This window comes from Anomalospiza imberbis, chromosome W, assembly GCF_031753505.1.
Source record: "Anomalospiza imberbis isolate Cuckoo-Finch-1a 21T00152 chromosome W, ASM3175350v1, whole genome shotgun sequence".
NCBI classification, from domain to species: Eukaryota; Metazoa; Chordata; class Aves; order Passeriformes; family Viduidae; genus Anomalospiza; species Anomalospiza imberbis.
In genome coordinates this window covers 350,941-374,120 of record NC_089720.1, presented here as the reverse complement: position 1 = coordinate 374,120, position 23,180 = coordinate 350,941, and the positions used below count along the sequence as shown (strand labels likewise).

Genomic DNA, 23,180 nt, shown 5'->3' with positions numbered 1-23,180 from the left:
CCTCTGGTTTTGAACATGCACAGTTTGTTTCTAGCAATTAGCAAGTTTGCTTATATCTTATCTATGCCTCCAGAGCTCAGTCTGCATTTCCCAGGACTTTCCAAGGCTGTTTTGTCATAGGATGTAGTAATATATAATTTCTCTTATCAACTGGCTTCCCTTGATCAACTAGGTGGATAACCTTGTCATAACCATTTATCACTTTAGATTTAAGGACCAAATAACGAAAATCCAAAGTGTTCTGCACCTATATTCATATTCTTTTTGCCAAGGGATATGTACCACACTGTTTGCACTAAAATTTAAAGATCCATTTATCAGACTTTTCAGTACCCACTCTTACTTACCAGCCTTCCCCCTCTTTAAAAGTTCAATGAGCCTCAATGGAATTAATGCTTCTGAATGATTATAGACCCTATATGAATTATTACCAGAATAAAACTTAGTTTTGAATACAGGCTCCTATCCCACCTGTCAACAATTTACACATGATACAGTTAATGATTTTATAGAACAATGAGAGATTTCTCATTCCATACCTTCCTCCTCAGATCTACTGAGTTAAATTAAACAAGCCTTTTTGCAGATTAAAAAAGCAAATGAATGCAAGAGGGACCATCAGAATAACAAAGTACTAGTATCAGTATGGTTATCCTTCCTAAAATACTCTCACCCTGACAATATCACAAATCTGGATACATTCTCCCCAAATATCCAGTTCCAAGGTGCATTCACAAAACAAGCAAACAAAAAAAAACCATCTCCAAACTGAACAAGCTTTTTATGATGCAGTTGAGTTGATTTGACTTTAATACAAAATGGTAGAAAAACTATAACTTTGATGATTTAAAACAGCTCCACAATTAAAAAAAATAGAATTCATCCTAGCACATGAAGGCCCAGAACATGCCCTTGCTCCCTTATCAGAAGCATATATAGTGGCAGCAGTAATTATTACGTATTATTCACCAGCAAAGATAGCTTCTTTCAAGTCAACATGTGCTGTGTGCTCTGTACTTTTGTTTTTCCTTGGGAAAGGTATGTATGGCATATATGACATTCATATTTGGATACAGACCCTGACAGCTCTGCCCAGGCCTTCTGATGAAGATTTTAACAAAACAATGCAGTCAGTACACTGGCTGTATTAGAACAGATCCACCAGATATAATTTCTGTAGCCAAAAGGAGAAAAAACCAACCCAAAACCCACAACAGGACAGAAACTTTTAAAGTTCACTACTAGTATTTCCTTCATTCCCTTTTAAGCACATTGTTGTTTGCTGACATATTTATCTGGTCATCGAGTAGTTACCTGTATTCCAGCTGTTCATGCTTTTCTGACCTCAACAAGTAATCTTAAATAAGTCAGTATGTCAAAATAAGAAATAAGGAGGTTAGAATGGTTTAAGAAAAAAAAAAATCTATAGTATTAGTTTTGTATCCCAACTGCCACAGGGCCACTTTTAAGTTACAGCAATAACTGAAACCAATGAACTACCATAAAAAGTATTTCCTTCTGTACATGATTTTTATTATTTACATAATACAGCAGAGCATAGATGCTGGATAGAGTGATTATGTGCAATACCTAAGTATGAACTATCTGTACATGCTTGCATATCTGATAACTAAATTGAAAGAACAAATTTAAAGCAAAAGCTTGATTTTTTTTGAATACTGCAATAAAAAGCATAAGTAGCATATTGTGTACATATATATGAAGAAGCATTACAACACTAGTCTACACTATACTCGATTATATTAAAAACCACCACAAGTTTAATACATCACAAAACCCCCTTCCATTATAACACAGAAATGATTTTACCAGACAAGCACCAGTGAACTATACTGTCTTTTCTAGTTATTATACAAAGCTGTAGATAATGGAGCCCATGCAATGCACCCAAGAACACTGCAGTCCTACACCCAAATACAATTAAAAATTATAAAGCAGCCTTCCAAGAGTGGTTCCAGCTCCCACTTAAGTCTACAGGAGTAATGTTGGGTATGATTCCCATACACAACAATTGTGACATTTAAAACTTTTTTTTTAACTGAAAAAATCTCCTAATAGTTTTTGAACCCAGAATGTGCTGCATTTAAGAAGCACATGAATAATAAACTGCTCAAATACTTCTGCAACTTACACAGATGCATGTGTCACTTGATAGTTGCTGTGGTATGTCTAAAAATCCCACCTATAGCTTTTGTTTTCTAAGTCAATCTTAGCACAATATTGTGCTACACAACATTATTAGCTATGCAAGGAAAAGCAGACAAATGTTGCAGGACAGTTCTTAAGTTTCTAACAGGACATTTCCTTTGGGAAATTATTATAATTTTCATTATTCTAAAGTTGTTATCTGTTCTAAAATAGTTTTCTTCTCATACATATCTGATTTTTTCCATTTTTTCTCATTGCAATTGCTAAATTACTTTTTATTAAATATGGCACCAACATTCATCATACAGGATGGTAGAGCCCTCTACATGTCTTATATTCTGCTGGAATACAATGGAGCGTGGAAACTAAAAAAAAAAAAAAAAAAATCAAATGGATAGAAGTAGAGCATCAGCCTTTCTGACATATCCTTCTCCCAAATAGGCACAGTAGTCTTTAGCTAGTCATAAACACCTTGAACATCTCAAAAGACAGATCTGCGGCAAACATTAAGTAAACATCTGTTTGGCACATGAACTAGAGCCTGTCTTCTGTGCATGTGTATTCCTGTGCAGGTTCTAGCCATCCAATCATATTCTGAGGAGAGCATATACATTTTAAAGGACTGTATCTATCCAATTCTGCCTGCAACAAACACCCAAACATTGTGAAAAACCATTAAGACAGACAAGGCTAAAATGAAAACTTTGGAGAACAAAGGAAAACTGCCATCTGCTCTTTAATGCTTTCATAGGGCATATTAAAATAAAACAAAAGTCAGTCTTTTCACAAATAGACTAGTTTATATTCTCTGGATTTTTTCAGCCACCACAACTGGATTATCTTTCCTGATTTTTGCTGCAGCTTCTGCTTTGTAATCATATGGACAATTATGCTTGTCAGAATAACGGTGAAGTCCACAAAATAAGTTTCCACATCGGCAATCAAACCCTGTATAAAGAAAAGGAAAAACAACATCACTAGGAAGCTTCAGACTTAAGAAAGCTATAAGCTAAGGGCTTAGCCAGTTCAAAGGGGGTATGTGCATCTTCTGTATCAAACAGATTAAGTGGAATGAATATTTTCAAATATCAAGTCTATTAAGGGATCTAACATTATGGATTTTGTAACAGCAAGCAAAAGTTTAATGCCTACAGATTTCAACAAATTTAATCTATGTCCTGGATTGAAAGATAATGTGTGTATTCTATTTGCCATCTGTCAGAGGTAGGGCAGTTATCTTCTGTTAATTGGGCAGTTTTCTTTATCTCTTCCACAAACCAATCCTCCCTCCGGGAAATATTTTTTGTTAATGGGCCATTGAGTCTCACTGCATGACTGACAATATTACATCATCCCATTGTGAGATGCTCTGCCCAGGGGGAGGAGCCAAGCATTCCTTCCTGGATATAATCAGAGATTTTGGGATACCAGAGCAGCCTTTTCCCACTGGATTCCAAGAGGAGCAGCTGTCTTCTCCACTGGATTCCCAGAGGAAGACTAGGCCCACCTACACCACTACTGCACTTTCAGTGGAAAACTACACCCTTCTAGAAGATCACTGCTTCAACAGAACCACACCTGTCATTCCAGGAGGACTGCAGCCACCATTTAATCGGACTGCTACCAAAACCCTGACCCACAGGGTGTCAGGTCGTATTCTGACTCTGTCAGTAGGTTTTGGGTTTTTTTTTGTTTGTACTCTTACATTTGTATGTTTAATTTTCATAGTAAAGAACTGTTATTCATATTCCCATATCTGCCTGAGAGCTTTTAATTTCAAAATTATAATAATTCAGAAGGAGGGGGTTTACATTTTCCATTTCAGGGGAGGCTTCTGCCTTCCTTAGCAGACACCTGTCTTTTCAAACCAAGACAATCTAGTAAGAGGCAACTAATAATATAAATCTATTCAATATTAACAAAGTATTATCATACCTGTAAGGCCAACCTTCTTTCTGCATGTTAAACATCTGTTCTTCTTTGGTTTAGGCAGTTCAGAAGCTTTCTCTTCACTCTGTGAAGTACTAGGTTGAGAAACAGATGGGCTTGGTTGAGTAACAACTGTTAAAGCAAGCAAAAGAAATAAAGGTTATTTTCTTCCTTTTCTTGACTTCACTAGCATATTTGTATTTATTAACAGTAAAATCACCTTTACTAAGACCCTGAAGTTTATTGTCTGAAGTGGTAAGTAGAATAGGTATTCTATTAAATTCCCTTTTATCTCTGCAGAAAATTATCAAGTTTTCCCCACTGTTCCATCATCTAGAAAATACAGCATACCTAGTGTTATCATCTGTATACACCTATATAGGTCCTGTACACACAATATTAAAAGCAATATGATCCAGTTAAAATTAATCTAAAACAATAACAACACTGTCAAAGTTGTTGAACAGAGGGGATACTCATAGCAGCGTGAGGCTACAGTGATGACCGTGCTCCACGGAGGCCACTACCAGCAGCAGGGAAAACAGACGAGACAAGTCTCTGTTGTTTAGCAGGAGACTCCATTTTATTCCTCCTCCCCCCCCCCCCCCTCGTGCCAGGGGGAGGAAGGGGGGCAGAGGCCAGGGAGCCTAAGCAAAGCCCAGAGAGCTCAGAGCCAAGATCAGAGCAGAGAGCAGAGAGAGCAAAGAGAGAGCAGACCCAGGGCTGTGGGGTTTTATCAGGTGTCCCATGGGAGGAGTCTTAAGATCGGATTACAGCCTCTTCAGAATGGGAAGGCTCCACAATTTCTCCATTTATAAATTGGTTAAAACAAGGGGATTCTTGGGAATACAACTTAATGGTTTACAAAATTAAAATTAACATTATTAAGCTGAATTAACAGTAACAGAAAAGCATTTGAGACTTAATTACAAAGAATAAAATAACAGAAATAACGATACTGAATTAAATTAACACATTTTTGCTTAGAGGGTTAATAGTCCATTCTCCTTTGACTTTTGATCTTCTCAGCAGAAGGGGTGCTGTTCTTGGTCTCCTCTTTCATGAGGGGCACAGTCCTTAGTGTTTGAGCTTGGCTTTAGTACTGGTGTTGTAGGTGTTTCTCTATTGGATTCTGATGATGATGACTGTGAAGCAAGGAAGGGTGAAAGCAGCAGTGGGACAGCTTGAAGCTCTGCCCTTTCTGAGGCTGCCCCGCTCCGCCATGCCACCTCTGCCACGAGTCTCCTGCAGGCACAGCGGGGCCCAGCCCTCTCTCAGGGCTCACCAACTACGCCTCGCCTCACACAGCCCCGTGGGCCGGGGGCGGAGCCAGCTGCAGCCTGTCTTGGTTTGAAAAGACAGGAGTCTGTGAAGGAAGGCTAGAGTCTCCCATGAAATGGAAAAGGTAAACCCCCTCCCTCCGAATTACCACAATTTCAAAATAAAAAGGCTCTCAGGCAAAGATATGGGAATGGGAATAACAGTTCTTTACTAGGAAAAAGCTAAATAAAAATAAATGTAATTAGTACAAACAAAACTACTGATAGAGTCAGAAACCTGACACCCTGAGGAGTCAGGGTGTTGGTGATAGTCCAGTTAAGTAGTGGCTGCTCCTCCTAGAGTGGCAGATGAAAAGCTGCTGAAGCAGTGGTCCTGTAGAAGGGTGTAGTTTTCTCTGAAGGTCTGGTGATAGAGTAGATGGGCCTGGTCTTCCTCTGGAAATCCAGCGGAGAAGAACCTGCTCCTTTGGGAATCCAGCGAAGAGGCTGAGATCATGTCCCAAAAAATGCTGATTTTATGCAGGTAGGGATGCTTGGCTCCTCCCTCTGGGTGGAGCATCTCACAATGGGATGATGTAACCCCATCAGTCACGCAGTGAGTCATTCAATGGCCCATTAACAGACGATATCTCCCCGGAGGGGAACATTGTTCTTGGAAGAGATAAGAAAACTGCCCACCTCCAACAGATGGCAAATAGAATATATGCTTATCTTACAAGCCAGGTCATTATCCACCCTTTATTCTATTTCCATCTGCATCACAATGAAATCTTACACCCAGTTATCACCTAAGACTAGGTTTCCCAGTGGTACACAAAGGGTTTCCCCATCTTTCTGCATTAACCACCAAGTGTAACCAGGTCCTTGAGCAAAAACAATCCCACGGATGGGTTTGTCTTTGCCTGAGGTGGGATTAATCCAAACAGTTTTTCCTAAAATACCTTTCATATGTACCACAGAGAATTTATCTCCATCTACTGCGTGCAAGAGTTCTGATTGGGCAGGACCAGCCCGCTTGATGGACCCTGGGGTGTTGACAACCCCGGTTGGTTTTGCCAGGTTCATTTCCTAGTTTTTAAATGTTCCCGCACCAAGTGCCTTCAGGGTAGTCTTAAGGAGTCCGTTGCACTGTTCAACTTTGCCAGCAGCTGGAGCATGATAGAGAATATGATATATCCATTCGATACCATGTTCTCTGGCCCAGGTGTTTATAAGGCCGTTCTTGAAATGGGTGCCATTTCAAGTTCCAGTTCACTTTCTTCATAGGCAGCACTATTGCATAGCTGTGGCTTCAGTGATAACTCACCACACTGCTCTGTAAAACAAAGCTATTACTGGGTTCAGAAAAATAAGGTTTTTGATATGCACACTAGACTAATTAAGTCTGGAAACACTAACAGCCCTGAGAGATTTATTCAGAAACTTAGTGACCCACAAAAATGCTATAAATATGCTATGACTTGATACAATATGATTATTTAAACATACTTGGTTTCACAGAGGCTGAGTTTTAGTGCTCAATATGCAAGTCAGCTCTCTTGTATGAATCTTTTATTGCCACTTAAAAATCTGCTTAAACAAAACAGGTTTCTTCGAGGCCTCTACTATGCCTCACCAACTTAGTAATAGTATTGCTCTGATGCAATAATCAACACAAGGAAAGTAAATTAGTTATATAAGGTTTTTTTGGCATTTAATTCCTGTAAGTTAGCATGGGAAAAAAACCCACAAATATGAAAAATATCTCTAGAATATTTTGGGTATATTCTGACAATGGTCAAGACTGAACAAAAATTAAATCCTTAGTTTAGAAGTGCAGAAGCAGATCAAAAGCCTATAAAATGCATTATATAATTAATGCCCAATTATGGAGTTTTGATAGAAAGGGATTTATATTTCATTGACTTCTACACAGTTCATCAGATAAGCAACTGAACACAGGCCACAATTCAATTACAAAACTACAACAAGCAACAAAGTTGAACTAAGAAACTACAAGTTAAAATATAGTATGTTAGACATCTAAATTATAACCAACTAGGCCAGTTATATCTGTTATGCCTTTTTTCCTTCAAATGCTAAGATATGATTCATTGCCTTCAGACCTGTTTTGTTCTGAATGAGAATCCAGATTACAACCTCAGCCTGAGAAAATAACAATACAAAAGAAAATACAAGCCTGTTAAGATTCATTTTATTCAACTTCAGAACCCTCTGGAATCAGATGTTTAAAATCCAAACAGCGTGAGAGTATTCTTTTAGCTCACAGACTTAAAGACAATTGTGCAGACCTAACTACTTAGAACTTGGCCTTGGAGAATAAGTCTTCATAATGCTTAAGAAAATAAAAACCCAAACCTACTTTGCTTGAGGGCTACATTGTTTGTTCCAGACCTACCATCTAATAGACAGTTATGAAATTCAATTGCCAAGGTGAGACTACAGATAAAACTAAAGTATTTTCATTAGCAACATCATGACAGGCATTAGCTTAGAGAATAACATCTCATAGAAAGTATTAGCTTTTTTTTACAAGGTGACATTATCTACTATTGTTTCAGCTCCTCCTCAAGAGAGAACAACACATATTGGATGCTGCAGAAAAAGAGAAAGGAAAAAAATAAACTAACCCAAACATAATAGGGATTTATAAAAAGTTGAGGCCAGCTTTTTTTTACTGCAAGACACAGGATCAATATACTAGTCACAGGATCAATATACTAGTAAATACAGCAAGCGCTTGCTGTATCTTCAATGTCTGACAAACCCTTTGTAATCCAAAAACAGCAGACAAAGGCACTATTCTGTGCTGTCTAAAATCAGCTCCCAACTAAACTTTTAGATCAGCTGAAGACTGTTTCAAGAATTTAAGGATATGTACTAAGGAAGAAAATTTTGTTATAGAAGTTTGTTTTCCAAACTTTTAAATTCCATAGTCATTTTCCCAATTATCTCTACGCAAACTTTAACAGAGCTTTGACTGGTTTCAACTCTGAGTTTCAAGCTGCAAGATTAATATCTTGAGTTGCTTTTAGGGATTTTTTTTTCTTCCTCATATTCTAATCAATAGAGTGCTGTGTGTGACACTGCCATTTAGTTGCCTTGTTATAAAAAAAAAAAGAATATATGACTAGCCTTTATAGTTAGCAAAATGACAAATCCCTATTGGTAGTTTTAATAAGACAAAATTCAGATATTACTTGACCACTGCTACCAATTGATGTTTTTCTTTCCTGCCTATCACTTTTTCAGGTACCAATACATAACAAGACAATAAGGGTTTCTAAATATTGTAACAAAATATTAATTTCTAAGTTATATACAATAAGTGCCTTCAGATAAAACAAGTTACAGGAAGCTGAAACATGTAAAAATCTTCTCAGTCTGTACATAACCAAAAAAGAATATAGTAAAAGCAACTGCAATTTATTTCATGTCACAATTTTAACTTAACATTGAAATAGAGTAAAAATTTAACGGGGTAGAAAATCCATTTGGATTTAGGTGAAATGTGCCACTTTGAGCTTGCTAACATAAGTAAAATATGCTGTTTAGTCTAGTAACTGCAGCAGTAGCAAAACTGCCCCAGCTAAGGAGAAAGAATGCAAATTTCCAAGCTAAAGAGATAAGAGATAAGAAAGACTCCTCGGACCTTGAAACCGACAGCACAGAGTGACCCAGGAGTTCTTTCTGTACTTTCTAACAAAAACTGAGTACAAGTGTAACTAGCTGTAAGTGCAACGTGAAATCAGCAGAATGAATATACATGAACCTAATGTGAAATTCTATGAATATGTAAATTCGTAAAAGTAATAAAAAAGGATCGGGAGTTCTCAGGGGCACGCATGCCCTTTGAAGGGAAATCCCTGCGTGCGCCCAGCGCTGTGAATAAAAACATACCGTTCCCTACAAATCTCTATTGGAATTGTGGGGTCTTGATTTTTCACTGCAATTCAACATGACAACTAAAATAGTAAAAACCTGTGTACAAAACCTGAGCAATTAACTAGTAGCCGTAACAGCAGTCCTAAACAAAGACAAAGATGCATGTATACAGTGCTGAGTGGTAAATTCTGGAGTTTTCAACACAAAAGGAGTAATTTTATCTTCAGTTGTAGCAAACACATTTTCCTATTAAAAATCAGCTTTCAATGTTTTAATACTTTCAGAACTATTAAAATTAACAAGTATCAATACCTATAGATATCAAACAGGTACATTAAGATATCCATTTGAATAAACTGCCATGTAATATACATGAATTTGCTTGCTTTTTTAGTTGAACATTCTTACTAAGCAATTAACGCAGTAAGTACTCTATATCCACACAACAGCATTTCAGTTATATCTACTGATTACTCACTTAGTCCAAGACCCTTTAGCAGCCTTTGTTAGTATTTTAAATCAAGTATTCCCTTCTGCCCCATTCTCAGCCTTCTGTAGAATAGAATTTAGAACCCTGTTCTTCAAATGCAACAAACCATTTTGATTGCCACAAGTCAGCAGAAACTGTACTGCTAGGCTTTTAAAAGAAATCAACACTGACTTCAAAATTGAACATCTTGCACCCAGATACAATTTAAATGTCTTATTTTTAAAAAGGAAGGTTTGATAGCCAAAATGCTCCTCAAGTGTCAAAAGTTATGTACTAAAATTGAACACGTCTGAAAACTATGTTCTGGCACTAGTAAGTCTTCTTGATTCTGAGAGTATTAATACTCAAGAAGCATTCATAATTAACAGTTCCTCAAGAAAATTACCACAGAGATCCCTACTTAAGAGAAAGTAAATAAATTGTCATCTTCTGTTAAGCCAGTTGTATCCAGTGTTACTCTGCAAACATACCTGGCTCGATGTCTGTTTTTGGTGATAGTTTCTCCTCTCTTGAAATGCTCATTTCTGTCATTTGCTGCATTACAGGCAAAGCGTCAACAGACACATTTCTGTTTAAATACAGTGAAATGGGTGATTACATTAGTTTAGAGTACATAAGAGCTTAAACTGTCAAAATCCATCAGACTACCCGATCAGTTATTACTGATACACATTCTTGACCTGTATTTCTATCTCTCTTCCCTGGAAGAAACTAGGCAAACTGTAGCAAATATTTCCCCAGATAAACCAAAAATGTCCTTGTTAATGTAGAAGTCCAATACCAAACACTAATTAGTCCTAATTTATAAAGATTCATAAAGCACTGTAAAGTGCACTGTCACTTTTTCCTCTGCAGAAACTCTCTGTAATAGGGCAACGTTACTTTAACTTGCTGTATACTCACAGTTCATTCAAACCTCAAAATAATACCTTCATCTGGTAAAGGGTCTAGAAAGCAAGTCTTATGAGGAGTGGCTGAGGGGGCTGGGGGTGTTTGGTCTGGAGAAAAGGAGGCTCAGGGGAGACCTTATTGCTCTCTACAACTGCCTGAAAGGAGGCTGTAGCAAGGTGGGAGTTGATCTGTTCTCTCATGTAACAAGGGATAGGACAAGAAGAAATGACCTCAAGTTGTGCCAAGGGAGGTTTAGATTGGATATTAGAAAAAAATTCTTCACTGAAAGGGTATTCAAGCATTGAGAAGAGGCTGCCCAGGGAAGTGGTTGAGTCCTCATCCCTGGAGGCATTTAAAAGCCATGTGGATGTGGCACTTAAGGACATGGTTTAGTCATGGACTGGGCAGTGTTAGGTTAATGGTTGGACTTGATGATCTTAAGGGTCTTTTCAACCTAAATGATTCTATAATCTTACCTTGATTTTCCAGTTGTGCTACTAGCAGTACCTTCACAGTTGCTTAAGCTAGCATCTGCTCTCTGTACAGATGGAGAGGCTGAGGTAGGACTGTTTGAACCACTAGCTGTCCCTATATAACAGAAATTTGAGAAGTTAATTATAAGTAAAGCATAGAATACAAGTTAATCAAGCAGATTTTAATACAGTTATGAACCATTTCAAACCCTTATTCTACTGCATCTTCTTAATATAGACTATATTGTTAATGACCAAAACACAAGGATTGTTTAAGAACACAACTGTAGCAGAGAGTAAGTAAAATCCAACTTAGGGTTCAACACCAAGTGGGCCAGAATACATTACATAAAAAAGCATTTTTATTGTGATTTAAAGTATTATCCCCTTTGATATTCATAATTTTAATATGCAGCTATCAGAAGATCCCCTGAATACATCTCAACACCTATACATTATAATTTCAAGGCACGCACAAAAAAACCACATCTCAAACCTTTACCCATTGGGTTGATTCTACCACTATTCTGCTGTCGCTGAAGATGTTCTTTGTAGCAAACAGAACACATGCCATTTGTTCTAGGATTTCCATAAAATTCACATCCTGTACTACACAGCATGGGCCCTGGGGTCTGGTTTGTCTCCTGAGCCATTTCAATTCTGTAAATAAAACCAAGAACTGCATTAAGAACTGGCATTTCACCAAAATCGATTACAGGGTTATAGAATTAAAGTAGGTCTGCTTACCTTGCCCACAAAAAGTGATATCAGCATTTTTAAAGATGGCTATATGGATGTTAATATATAATTCAATACTTCAATTGTATTGATAAGTAACATTGTCAGGAACATCTAAGAGAGCTAAAAAACATTATCATAGTTTAGTGGGTTGACCTTGGCTGGATGTCAGGTGTGCACAGAGCTGCCCTATCACTCCCTCTCCTAAACTGAACAGGTGGAAAAAAAGACAATGAAAGGCTCATGAGTTGATATAAGGAGAGGGGAGATAATTCACTAATTGCAATCACAAACAAAACAGATTCAACTAGGGAAAAATTAATTTATTACCAATTAAATCTGAGTGGGATAATGAGAAAACAAAATAAAATCTTAAAACACCTTCCCTCCACCCCTCCCTTCTTCCTGGGCTAAACTTTATTCACAATTTTTCTATTCCCCCACCCCTCCACCCCCCAGCATCACAAGGAATGGAGGTAGCAGTCAGTTCATTACATGTCTCTCCTGTTCCTTTCTCCTCATATTCTTCCCCTGCTCTAATGTGGGGTCCCTCCCTGTCCTGGCTTGCAAGATAAGCATATATTCTATTTGCCATCTATTGGAGGTGGGGCAGGTATCTTCTGTTAAGTTGGGCAGTTTTCTTATCTCTTCCAAGAACAATGTCTCCCTCTGGGGAGATATCTTCTGTTAATGGGCCATTGAATGACTCACTGCATGACTGATGGGGTTACATCATCCCATTGTGAGATGCTCCACCCAGAAGGAAGAGCCAAGCATAAAATCAGCATTTTTTTGGAGATCAGAACAGCCTCTTTGTAGCAGTCAGAGGCCCTGCAAGGCCTCCCTGGCGGTTACCCACCTAAGACAAGAAATGCAGAGTCATGATGAGTGGACCAAAGTAGCCCCTCTTCCGTCTTCGGACCCTTGTTATCTCTCTGTAAGGCTATAGGGCATATTCTCCACAACCCTCGCCATTGGACAATTTCCAACACCCCAGTAGCCTACTTAAACCCCCATCTCTGCCCAGTTCAGTGGAAGAGCTGTCACTGGAACCCTTCGCAGGACCCTGATAATAAAGACACTGCTGCGGAACTCTACACAAGCTTCTCCTCTCTCAATCCCTGCGTCTGCTGAGGCACCTTTGCGAGCACAGAGCTGGAATCACTAAGAGCTGAACTCGCAGAGCTGGAATCACTCAATAGTGCTCGCTTAGGTTGCTTGCGGCTGGGAACTAGCCCGAGGGACCCAGAGAGGTTGTGCCTCATCAGCACAGCGCTATCCGGGACACCTACTGCGGCAGCTGCCCAGGGGGCCAGACGAACCCCCGGGGCCCCAGGCCGTGATACCTCTTCGCTGGATTCCCAAAGGAACAACTTCTTCTCTGCTGGATTCCCAGAGGAAGACCAGGCCCATCTACTCTATCACCAGACCTTCAGAGAAAACTACACCCTTCTACAGGACCACTGCTTCAGCAGCTTTTCATCTGCCGCTCCAGGAGGAGCAGCCACCACTTAACTGGACTATCACCAACACCCTGACTCCTCAGGGTGTCAGGTTTCTGACTCTATCAGTAGTTTTGTTTGTACTAATTACTTTTTTTTTTCTAGTAAAGAACTGTTATTCCCATTCCCATATCTTTGCCTGAGAGCGTTTTTATTTTGAAATTGTGGTAATTCGGAGGGAGGGCATTTACCTTTTCCATTTCACAGGAGACTCTTGCCTTCCTTCACAGACTCCTGTCTTTTCAAACCAAGACACTCCCACAGGGAACAGTCTTCCATGAATGTCTCTGATGTGGGTCCTTTCCACATGCTGCAGTTCTTCACAAACTGCTTCAGTGTGGGTCCCTTCCACTTTTTCTTTCCATGAGGTGCATTCCTTCAGGAACAGACTGCTTCAGCGTGGGTCCTTCATGGGGTCACAAGTCCTACCAGCAAACCTGCTCCAGCATGGTCTTCCCTCAGGGTCACAGCCTCCTCTCCATCACCTGGAGCACCTCCTCCACTGATCTTGGAGCCTGCAGAGTTGTTTCTCTCACACGTTCTCACTCCTCTCTTCCAGCTGCTGTTGTGCAGCAGTTTCCCCCCCCTTCTTAAATATGTTATCACAGAGGTGCTGTCACCATTGCTGATTGGCCAGCAGCAGGTCCACCTTAAAGCCAGCTGGCATTGACTCTATCTGACATAGCAGAAGCTTCTGGCAGCTTCTCACAGAAGCCACTCCATGGCCCCCTGCTACCAAAACCCTGCCACACAAACCAAATACACACAGTAATACTGAGAAGCAATATACTTCTCAGAAACCAAACTTAATTAATTGGCCAACAAAAAATTTATTAACCTCTGAGCACTTACAGGGTAGAAAAAAACCCAAACCACAGCTAGATGGGTAAAACAAGCAAGACCAAGTTTGGGTCTACTAAATAGTTTTGGTAATTAGCAGAGTTTATCTCTGCAGACTCCAGAAGAACTGCTCCACTTTTTCAGTAATGGTGATCTTGCATCATTCTGATGCTAATAACATTGTTATCAGTTTGTACTTTCACAATACATTTGTTAAACAGAACAAAGATCACTGAAGGATGGGCAACAGTCATTTTAAAACTGTATTTTATATCTTTAGGAGACGTTTCTATAACAAGACCTTTACCTTTGCTTAAATTGCATACAAAGTCCAATACTGAATATTAACTGGCAACAATATACATACAATAGGCCCTCAAAACAGATGATCCAAAAGCGTTACTGAAATATGCTTAAACCAAATTTTGCTCTTCCAAGAAAAATAAAACTATTTTAGACTGTTGAATACATTCATTTGCACACTATATGCATTTCCAAAGAGCCAGTTAAATCTTTTGTCTTTAAAATATAGGCAGACTTCTGCATCTTTCAAAGGTAGATAATTCTAACCCTCATCTCTGCCATCAACTGCAACAGTTAGGAATAAAAATACTTCACCTTCACTGGCAGTTGACCTCTGCAAAACAAGGCTAGTAGAAAAACTGATATAGCAACCAAATCCTAGTTTTATTGCCACTGGGAACTAAGACTATGATAATCAAGTAATCTACTACAAATTGAGGACACACTTGTCCTCCAAAAATTTAGATTTAGTGAAAGTACTGCCTATAGCCCTTAGACATTTTAGTGAAAACTTCAGATAACAGCCTTCCTCTTTAAGGGCAGCCACAAAACAGGATATTTGTCTGCTGATGCTCATGAAAACTCAAACATACTGTAATATATGATTTAGAATAAATTCCTGCTCAAGACTAAAAAATACAGTATCCTTTTAAATGGAACCAAGTGACGGGAAAAAGCAATATACACAGAATGAATTCCTGTCTTAAAAGGTGGTTATTCTGAAAGATTATTCTGTCTCAAAGATATGCCTTGAACATAAGATATTCATCACCAGAACAAGATATTCGAGGGGATTACCATCTAACAGGATTTCAGCAATCAGAAAACCTCTTTTTAGAAGCACCACAAGAAAAGAACATGCATTAATATGTGAAAAAGGACAAAAGGAAACAGGAAGACCCCCCCAGAATCCCGCTAAGTCTGGAAACAGTATAAAAAAGACCCTGTGAAATCAGTACCCTGTAAACTGCCAGGGTACAGTGCTGCATTAGTCTGGACCCAGTTCACCCAGCACCGATCGCCTGGCTCGGCGCTGATTTGCTTGTGGCTTTTCCAATTTTACTTTGATTTGATTTAATAAATTCCTTTAATTATTAAATTGACTAATTCATTTATAACAATACCAAACAATAATTAACTCTAGTGTATAAATAAATATTTTTCCTAACTTAAAAAAGCCATACTACAAGCTATAACCATATATCTCAACAGTATGACAACTGCAATTGACAGCAGCATTTGTCTAGTTAATCTAAACTTCTGGGATGAAAGTAATTCAACAACAGGAGAAAAGAGTAAAATCAATCTGCTTGCCTGCTGGTAGTCACAGGATTTCAACAATTTATACCTTTGTTTCAGTACTACAAAGCAAACTTGTACTTATTCTGATATACCACTTAAGAATTTGCAGTTTTACAGCCATACATCAAATCAGTGGACACAACAGAAAATCTAAGACCTTAAAAAATATTCACATCTTTATTGTCACTCTGTTATTATTACACAAATAAAGACTGTACTTCTGGCCTTATTACACGCAGGTACACTCAAAGCACTATCAAAAGTGCTAACATACACTATCGTCATCAATCTCATTTGACTTGCTCCACTCTCAAATTAGAATCTTTCAGCACTTACTAATTTTAGCTTTAGGTATTAATGATGATATTAACATATTACAAATGAGTCTTTATAGCTCTTTTTCAGCACAGTCCTTCACTACCTGAAATACATGCTGCTTATTAAAAAAAAAGATCAAGTTGTTATCTAATGCTTAAGAAATTTTGCTTTTTCACTCTTTAAGGTCCAGATATCACCTGACTAGATTATAATACACTTTCCAGAGTGTAATCTAATAATCAGAACACTAAAATATGCCATGTAATATTTTGAACCAACAGCAAAAGTAAAGTTTTCTGAAAAGATAGATTACAGACCTCTGCAATTCTTCCTTACTAACTTTTATAAGATCAGTAAGTACCTAAGGCCTTACAAATGCAGTTCTGTTACCCTGAAAAACAAGCGAATACCATTATGTATCTGCTTTCCTGAACTTTTCTCAGAAACTTGGTGTGAGAGACTGAAATTTTATGGTTAATAGCTTAAACACTGTTATGAAAGACTTTTTGCCCATTATGGCAAAACTGTATAAAGAAGCTGTGACCACCAAAGCCCACCCCTCCCAGAATATGCCTCCTGACTAGAACCTTGGACTGTGAGTTAAGCTGCCTAATGAAACCTGAGATAAGATAAAGGTGACATTACTGTCCAATTATCTCAGGTCTAGGGAGAAGTAAACAAGGCTGAGGGAGAAGAATGTATCCACAAGAAAGCCAAACCCAACAGCTGTCCTGAAAATCAGCTCTGGTTGGGTTTGGGGGGGAAGAAAGCCATAGCCCACAGGCTCATCTGCTGAGGTCAGGTTTGTACACACTCCCCCCAACCAAAGGGGAAGGAGGAGAGCTTTTGTGTGTATGGCATAACCTCTGGTCAGAGGGAGTGAACATCTACCCTCTTTTACACAAACTGGCTCAGTTGTAAACCCCTCCCACCCTGAGAAGGCCACAAACACACGGGACATTCATGTGAGAAGCAGCTGAGAAGGTGTCATAAACCATCAAAGACCCCTGAAGCGCCCCCTAGACTGGTTCCTGAGGCCTTACACCGGACGACTGCACCTGATGCAAAGGGATGCAACAGATCCAGAGTCTTTTGCAAGAGTCAGTGTCAAATTTGCCCTCCCCAGGGGAGGCACCTAGGCATTCTCACCTGGCCCAAACATATATTAATCCATTGAACTCTATGTTTTGCTGGACCCTCACCACTGAGAAGACAAGAAGAGCATCAACAGGACACTGTCGGGATCCAGAGTGAAGTTTTCTACTTAATCTGTCACTCTCTCTCCCCCCTCACCTTTTTATATTTCTTTCTATATCTCTCTCTCACATTTACTATTAAATAAAATCCATATTATTGACTTAAGCCTATGGTCTCGTTTGCACCTTAATTTGGGCAGAGACACCTGTCTAAAAATTCTTAATAATTGGATTATAACACTTGGATCACATTGTTAAAAATAGGTTAGAAATGGTTGTAAAATAGTTGATAATTGTTAAGCATGTACTGTTAGTTTGGTTATGGTAAAAGGGGTTAAAAGGGTAGTTATAAGAAATACGGTACTCTACGTACCATAATACACCTAAGTAAAGTGCACCACCCCCCCCCCAGTGAAACGAGTCAGCCTGGACAGAACTGTAATGGGCCATTCAAGCGCCTTAAACTTTCATGCAAATGAAGGATCCAAAAAGAAACCAATCCAAAGGGACAAAAACAGGAAACAGGATAAAAAGGGGCATCTGACATACTGAATTCATGCTGCTCCACATGGAACATCGGAGATATCACTGCTCAGGAAGACCAAGCGCCGGCACAGCAGCATCCTCGACAGGAATGCTCCCGCTCGGCCCGCGAGCCCCCTTGCTTTAGGCCTTTCTTTGTATTATAATAAAGGCTGAAATCACTTTTAGTAACAGGAGTGTGGTCCCATTTTTAACAGCTTGGGGGCTTCACCAGGATACGACCTCGCCTGAGACCGGAGGACTGGACGGCCGCCTGTCCTCCACGGAAGGACCTGTGTCGGTATCCGGGAAAAAGGCCTGAGGCACATGTGAGGCACAGCAGAGCCGGTGAGACAGGGCCAGCAGCTCAAGTGGCTCGGAGCCCTGAAGTGAGTGAGGGCCTCCGATTACCACGGTTGCAGCCTCTCCGCGAGGAGACTGGTTGGGAACGGAGGGAAGCAAAAGAAAGAAGGCCAAGTGAGGCACCCCCCTGTGAAAAATGCATATTTTCTGATTGGCTTTTTGCAAATACTAAATTGAATACTATATGTATTATGTTATATTGATTAGAAGTGCTGTATTAACATTTTAATAGAATGGTAAATGTAGTTTTGTAGTTAAAATAGAACCTATGTATGTGGGTTTTTTGTAATACTAGCTCAAGCAAGAGATGAGATAATCAAGAAACTCTTCGCACAGAGATGACAATGATGGGGGCCCATAAAGAATTACTGCCTCCTTATTGGAAAAGACAAACATTCTTCCACCTTCTCCTGTCTTTATGGAACCACCAGGATTAAGGGGAAGAAGTTGACAAAAACCAGAAAAGTTCTTAATTTGCAAGGAATTTATGCATCATGTATGAGATGTATGAATATGCAACAGGCTATTGCTTTTAAAGACTATTCCTTTGTTTACAACGCATGCTTATCGGGCTTAAGTGCCCGAGAGCATCCGGACATCCATAATTATTTGCTTTTTATTGTCTTGCAATTGTCCTAACTCTAAATCTTTATTGCTCTAACTGTATTACTATTTTTATAACTATCTTATTATTATTGTGAAAAATGCCAATCACTTGGTTTGTAAAATTTTAAAAGTTTAATAATAATAAAACATCCACATTCCAACATCAGTCCACCTTTTAACATCAGCCCATATTCCAACGTCTCAGAGAGGTGAGTCTGCCAATCACCACTTCCCCTTTTTCAACATCTTTACAAATTAAATTTCTTTTGTTATGTACGTTCTGCAAGCATGCAATTCACAGCACCCTGCACCAAGGGTACTAGCCACTCACAGCTGACACAGTGCCAAAACTAAAAACTTGCTTTGCTATCATAATTTTTTTCTATTCATAAGCTCAAAAAGGTTGTAGGAACGAGGTAAACAACAACTTACTTCCAAAGTGATCCTGCCTGCACTAAAAAATTTAAGACAATGCTAGTTAGTGCAACGCAACTTGCAAGGAAGCCAAGGTTTGATTTGGGAAGGGCATCTGAGGACACAAAGCATGAGTTTTACAAATCCATATTTTGAAGAGAGAATGGACAAAACATGAATACAGTGGGGAGAGACAGAAAGTAAGGAATTTGTCTCTGCAATACCTTCTTTTTGACCGTTAGGAAATGCTGTCCAAAGAGGCTCCTGTGGTACAAACAATAATTGGATGGAAAGAGGCACTCTTGAATTCAAGCTTTAATGTCACAATAGGAAACAGCACCTGAGCGCTGCAGTGGTGAAGCACCCTGCCTGCAAACTCACTAGAAGCAAGCTACTGCTGCCACGCTGCAGGGCTACCCACAGCACAGAGGGAATCACGACCAAGCCCTCCCTGAACTCTTGGGTAAACCACACAAGGAACCCACAACTTCTTCATAGCTGTCTAACTCATTCCAGAAATAAAACTACAGCAAGCAGAGATTCCCCCCCACCATCTTTTTTTTTTTTTTTTTTTTTTATGTGTGTGTGTGTCACACACCCACAGTGATGCTGAAAGTAACAAATTAACAGCTTACATTAGAAGATACTGAAACCTTTTCTTCATCCAGCTTTGTGTGTTCCCATTTATATATGTAGCCATCTCCAATTCGAGGTCAAAAAATGAGCCCTATTTTTTTCAAAAGTGCTATGCATGCACAACTCTAGCTGCTGTTCTAGGTGCACTGCAAGTAGCCAGCACTTCCAGAAACAATAACAAACAAACAAAACAAAAACTAAGAAAGCAAAACACATTTGGGTACATGTAAAAGGACAGCCTGGAAGAAAAAATGTTTCTCATTGACTGGCCAAGCAGCTGGTGTTACCTTTAGTTTAACTTTACACACTGAGAACCACTTGATTGAACAGCTTCGCATCGACTCAAAATAAATTAAAAGCAGGTTTGCTATGTCACAGCTGTAAACTAGTTTTGCAATCTTAGAGTATAGCAAGTTACAAATTTCAAGATGAGAAATCACAATGCAAATTGGAAGAAATAATTTAAACTACTTGTACACAGTAATGGGAAAAGAATTAGCTGAATCAACAGCTCAATTAAGACATTTGCTCAGTATGAAGCATCCTCTCCTATTTCCTTCTCTAGCCCAAACTTCCTCGGTTTTTTGTTTGGTTTTTTTTTTTTCCTTGTTACTTTTACAGTATCTTTGCTCACACTATAATATTTTGGAATATTTAACAGACTGGTTCTTTTTGTCCCTGTGTCTACTACAAATTCTAATTATTTTTCTTGGGGACCAATTTTTAAAGTTATCACAGACTCTAGATGGTATTTGTCCCTTAAAAAAATAGAGCCTCTAACATCCCTATTCTTCTTCTGTGCTCATCTCTCGGAAGATTTTCAGACCTGTTGCCCTCTTAGGACAATCTCTGTTATAATGTCCTTTGCTCTTACAGTAAAAGCAGACATTCCTGCAATGCTCCTGAGACTTGGTTTGTATTGGGGTTTTATTCTTTCCTGTTCCCCTGTCTCTACTACTGTCATATCTAGTAGTAGTGCTTGTGTGTTTTTGATTTTTTTCTTGTAATTGTTTTCTCACATGGTGACTGCCACAATCCTTGCTTTTAGTTTGGCTTTGGCCACAGACTTTCTGAGCCTCCTTTAATAAATCATCTAATGATTTGTCATGCTGATCATAATTTTTTTCCATTATCTGGCCAAGCACAAAGTTAATCTTTAGCAAAGCTTTTCTCACATTAGTCTCAGGATCCATTCTGGAACGTTGCCTTATATTTCTCCCCGGTCTTTCCAACCATTCAGTTGGAGCCTCCTCTTTCCCTTGCTGTGCCCCAAAAGTCCTTTCAGCATTCTGCCCTCGTGATGCTGCCCCTTTTATTCCCTGGATTATTAAATTACGATACTCATTCATATGTTTTCTCCCCTCCTCATTTTTTTGACACCGCTCAGGAGGTGCAGTTGGCATTTTGTCCTCTCCAGAGGGGGGCTGTGGTTTTTCTTTACTCCAGGCTTCTTTGCTTGCAATTTTGATCATTTCCCTTGCTTCTGGAGAAAGTAGTATCTTTATTATCGACCACATTTCTTCCCAGGTATAAATGCTTGAACCTAAAAATTGGTCTAATTGTTCAGCAGTGCTTATGGGATCCTCCAAAATCCCTTTGATTTCCTTTTTAAAATTCCTGACCTCAGAAGAAGTTAAAGGAGCATTTACAAACTCAGTTCCACCCCCTCCCATCGGGACCTCTCTTAGTGGAAACAGATCCCAGTCTTTTTCTATAGCCTTTCTCCCGTGTTGTGAGGAAGAGTCTGGAGAATGTTGCCTTCTAACTGAACTTGTGTTCCTAGAAGGGGCGTCCTCCAGGTGCGAGTTTCTTTGAGCTGGAGCTGCGGTTACCAGGGGAACGGCGCTCATGGGAGCATGGGCAGGGTTTGCTGCCGGAACTGACAAACGAGGGGGCATTTCCAGGGGGAAACAAGGAGCGTGGTTAATGGTGGCTGGGTAATCTCTTCCCAGCAGAGGCAAAGCAGCAGCGGCGGTACCCAGCGCAGCTGGAACGGTAAAAGTCGCTGGGGATGGGGCAGAGAAAACAGCCGCGGAAGAAGCGTTCAAGGATGGGACAGAGAGGACTGACGGGAGCCCGCCAGGCGCGGCCGGCGGAGCGGCCACGGACCAGCCGGGCGGGATGGGGGCAGGGGCCGGTTGGGCAGCCGCGAGCAGTGAGACGGGGACTGGTACAGAGGCTGCGGGCGGTGAAACAGGCACCGGGACACGCGCCGGCACCGGGGCAGGCGGAGCTGAAGCGAGCGGCTCGCTGGGACCTGGGACAAATGCCGGGACAGGGACAGGTGGAGCTGAAACAAGCGGCGAGCCAGGGCCCGGGACAAGCGGCTCGGCTGTGAGTGGTGTGGTTCCCTCTTGTTCCACTCCTTTTTCCCCTTTTTCTTATTTTTTACTGGTTTTCTGTCCCATTTTTTTTTTCAAAATCTTATCTATTCATTCCATGCCTTTGTTTCTCACTTTCTCTAACAACCTGAATACTACCTTCTTTCAACTACCCATGCAAAAAAATCCTTTCTCTCACAAACCATTCGACATAATACACCTCCCTCCAAGGAAATAAAGTAAAGCTCAAAATAAACAATCTACATTACATATCTTCCACTCATTTCCATTTATCTCACCTTTATCTCTCACTCACTCTCACTCACATTCACACCTCCAAGCCTGTTCATTCATACTTCTGAACTTCACAATACTGTTACATATACTTTCACTCCTCCACACTTAATCACTTTTATTTTTCACTCACTCGCACATCTACATTTAGCTCAAAACAATCTACATTGCATATCTTCCACTCATTTCTATTTACTCACCTTTATTTTCCACTTACTTTCGCACGCACATCCATACCCTCAGGCCTGTTCATTCATACTTCTACATTTCCCTTTATTTTATTGCACAGAGGAAGGAAACGTTAGCAAACCTTTTAGACTTACACAAAGGGATTTCTGTTGCCAGAGAACTGTGGATCATGTAAGCCCCCACCCTGACCCCTTCCACCTCCCCGAGGTTTGGCTATCCCTCTTCCCTAGAGATAGCCTCAGAGTCAGGGGTTTGGACCTCCGTACCTCTCCCGATCTGGACTCCCCACACCCCCTCCCCCAGGCGGAATGGGTTAGACGACTACTTTACGCAGCCGCGGTGCTAAAAGGTCCTACGATACTGAGCCATCCTTGCTTTGGGGGGAGCCTCTCTGGGGTTCAGTACTGCTAGGCCTCTGGGAAGTGCCCTGAGTTTGGTTGCCTCTGGTGCCAATTCATCTTTGAGGCTGGCTGAATGGGACTCACACTTGGTGCGAGTCACAGCTTCCCCCTCACGCCC

The 23,180-nt window shown here is 40.0% G+C and overlaps 1 protein-coding gene across 3 annotated transcripts in view; it reads right to left on the bottom strand.

The window, feature by feature from the left end:
• Positions 1–1,511: 1,511 nt before the first annotated feature.
• The window catches only part of LOC137464246 (AN1-type zinc finger protein 5-like), a 47,971-nt gene continuing 26,302 nt past the window's right edge, over positions 1,512–23,180 (bottom strand). The window contains exons 2-7 of one of the 3 annotated variants that reach the window (XM_068175543.1): positions 11,865–11,969; positions 11,614–11,777; positions 11,121–11,232; positions 10,224–10,321; positions 4,105–4,230; positions 1,512–3,117 (exon numbers count right to left, since the gene is read on the bottom strand). In XM_068175543.1, coding sequence (XP_068031644.1) covers positions 2,969–3,117; positions 4,105–4,230; positions 10,224–10,321; positions 11,121–11,232; positions 11,614–11,770 — 642 coding nt within the window. In that variant the 5' untranslated portion in view covers positions 11,771–11,777; positions 11,865–11,969 and the 3' untranslated portion in view covers positions 1,512–2,968. Of the gene's footprint in view, positions 3,118–4,104; positions 4,231–10,223; positions 10,322–11,120; positions 11,233–11,613; positions 11,816–11,864; positions 11,970–23,180 lie in introns of those variants that run through there. The other 2 variants (XM_068175544.1, XM_068175542.1) reach the window with 2 other exon arrangements.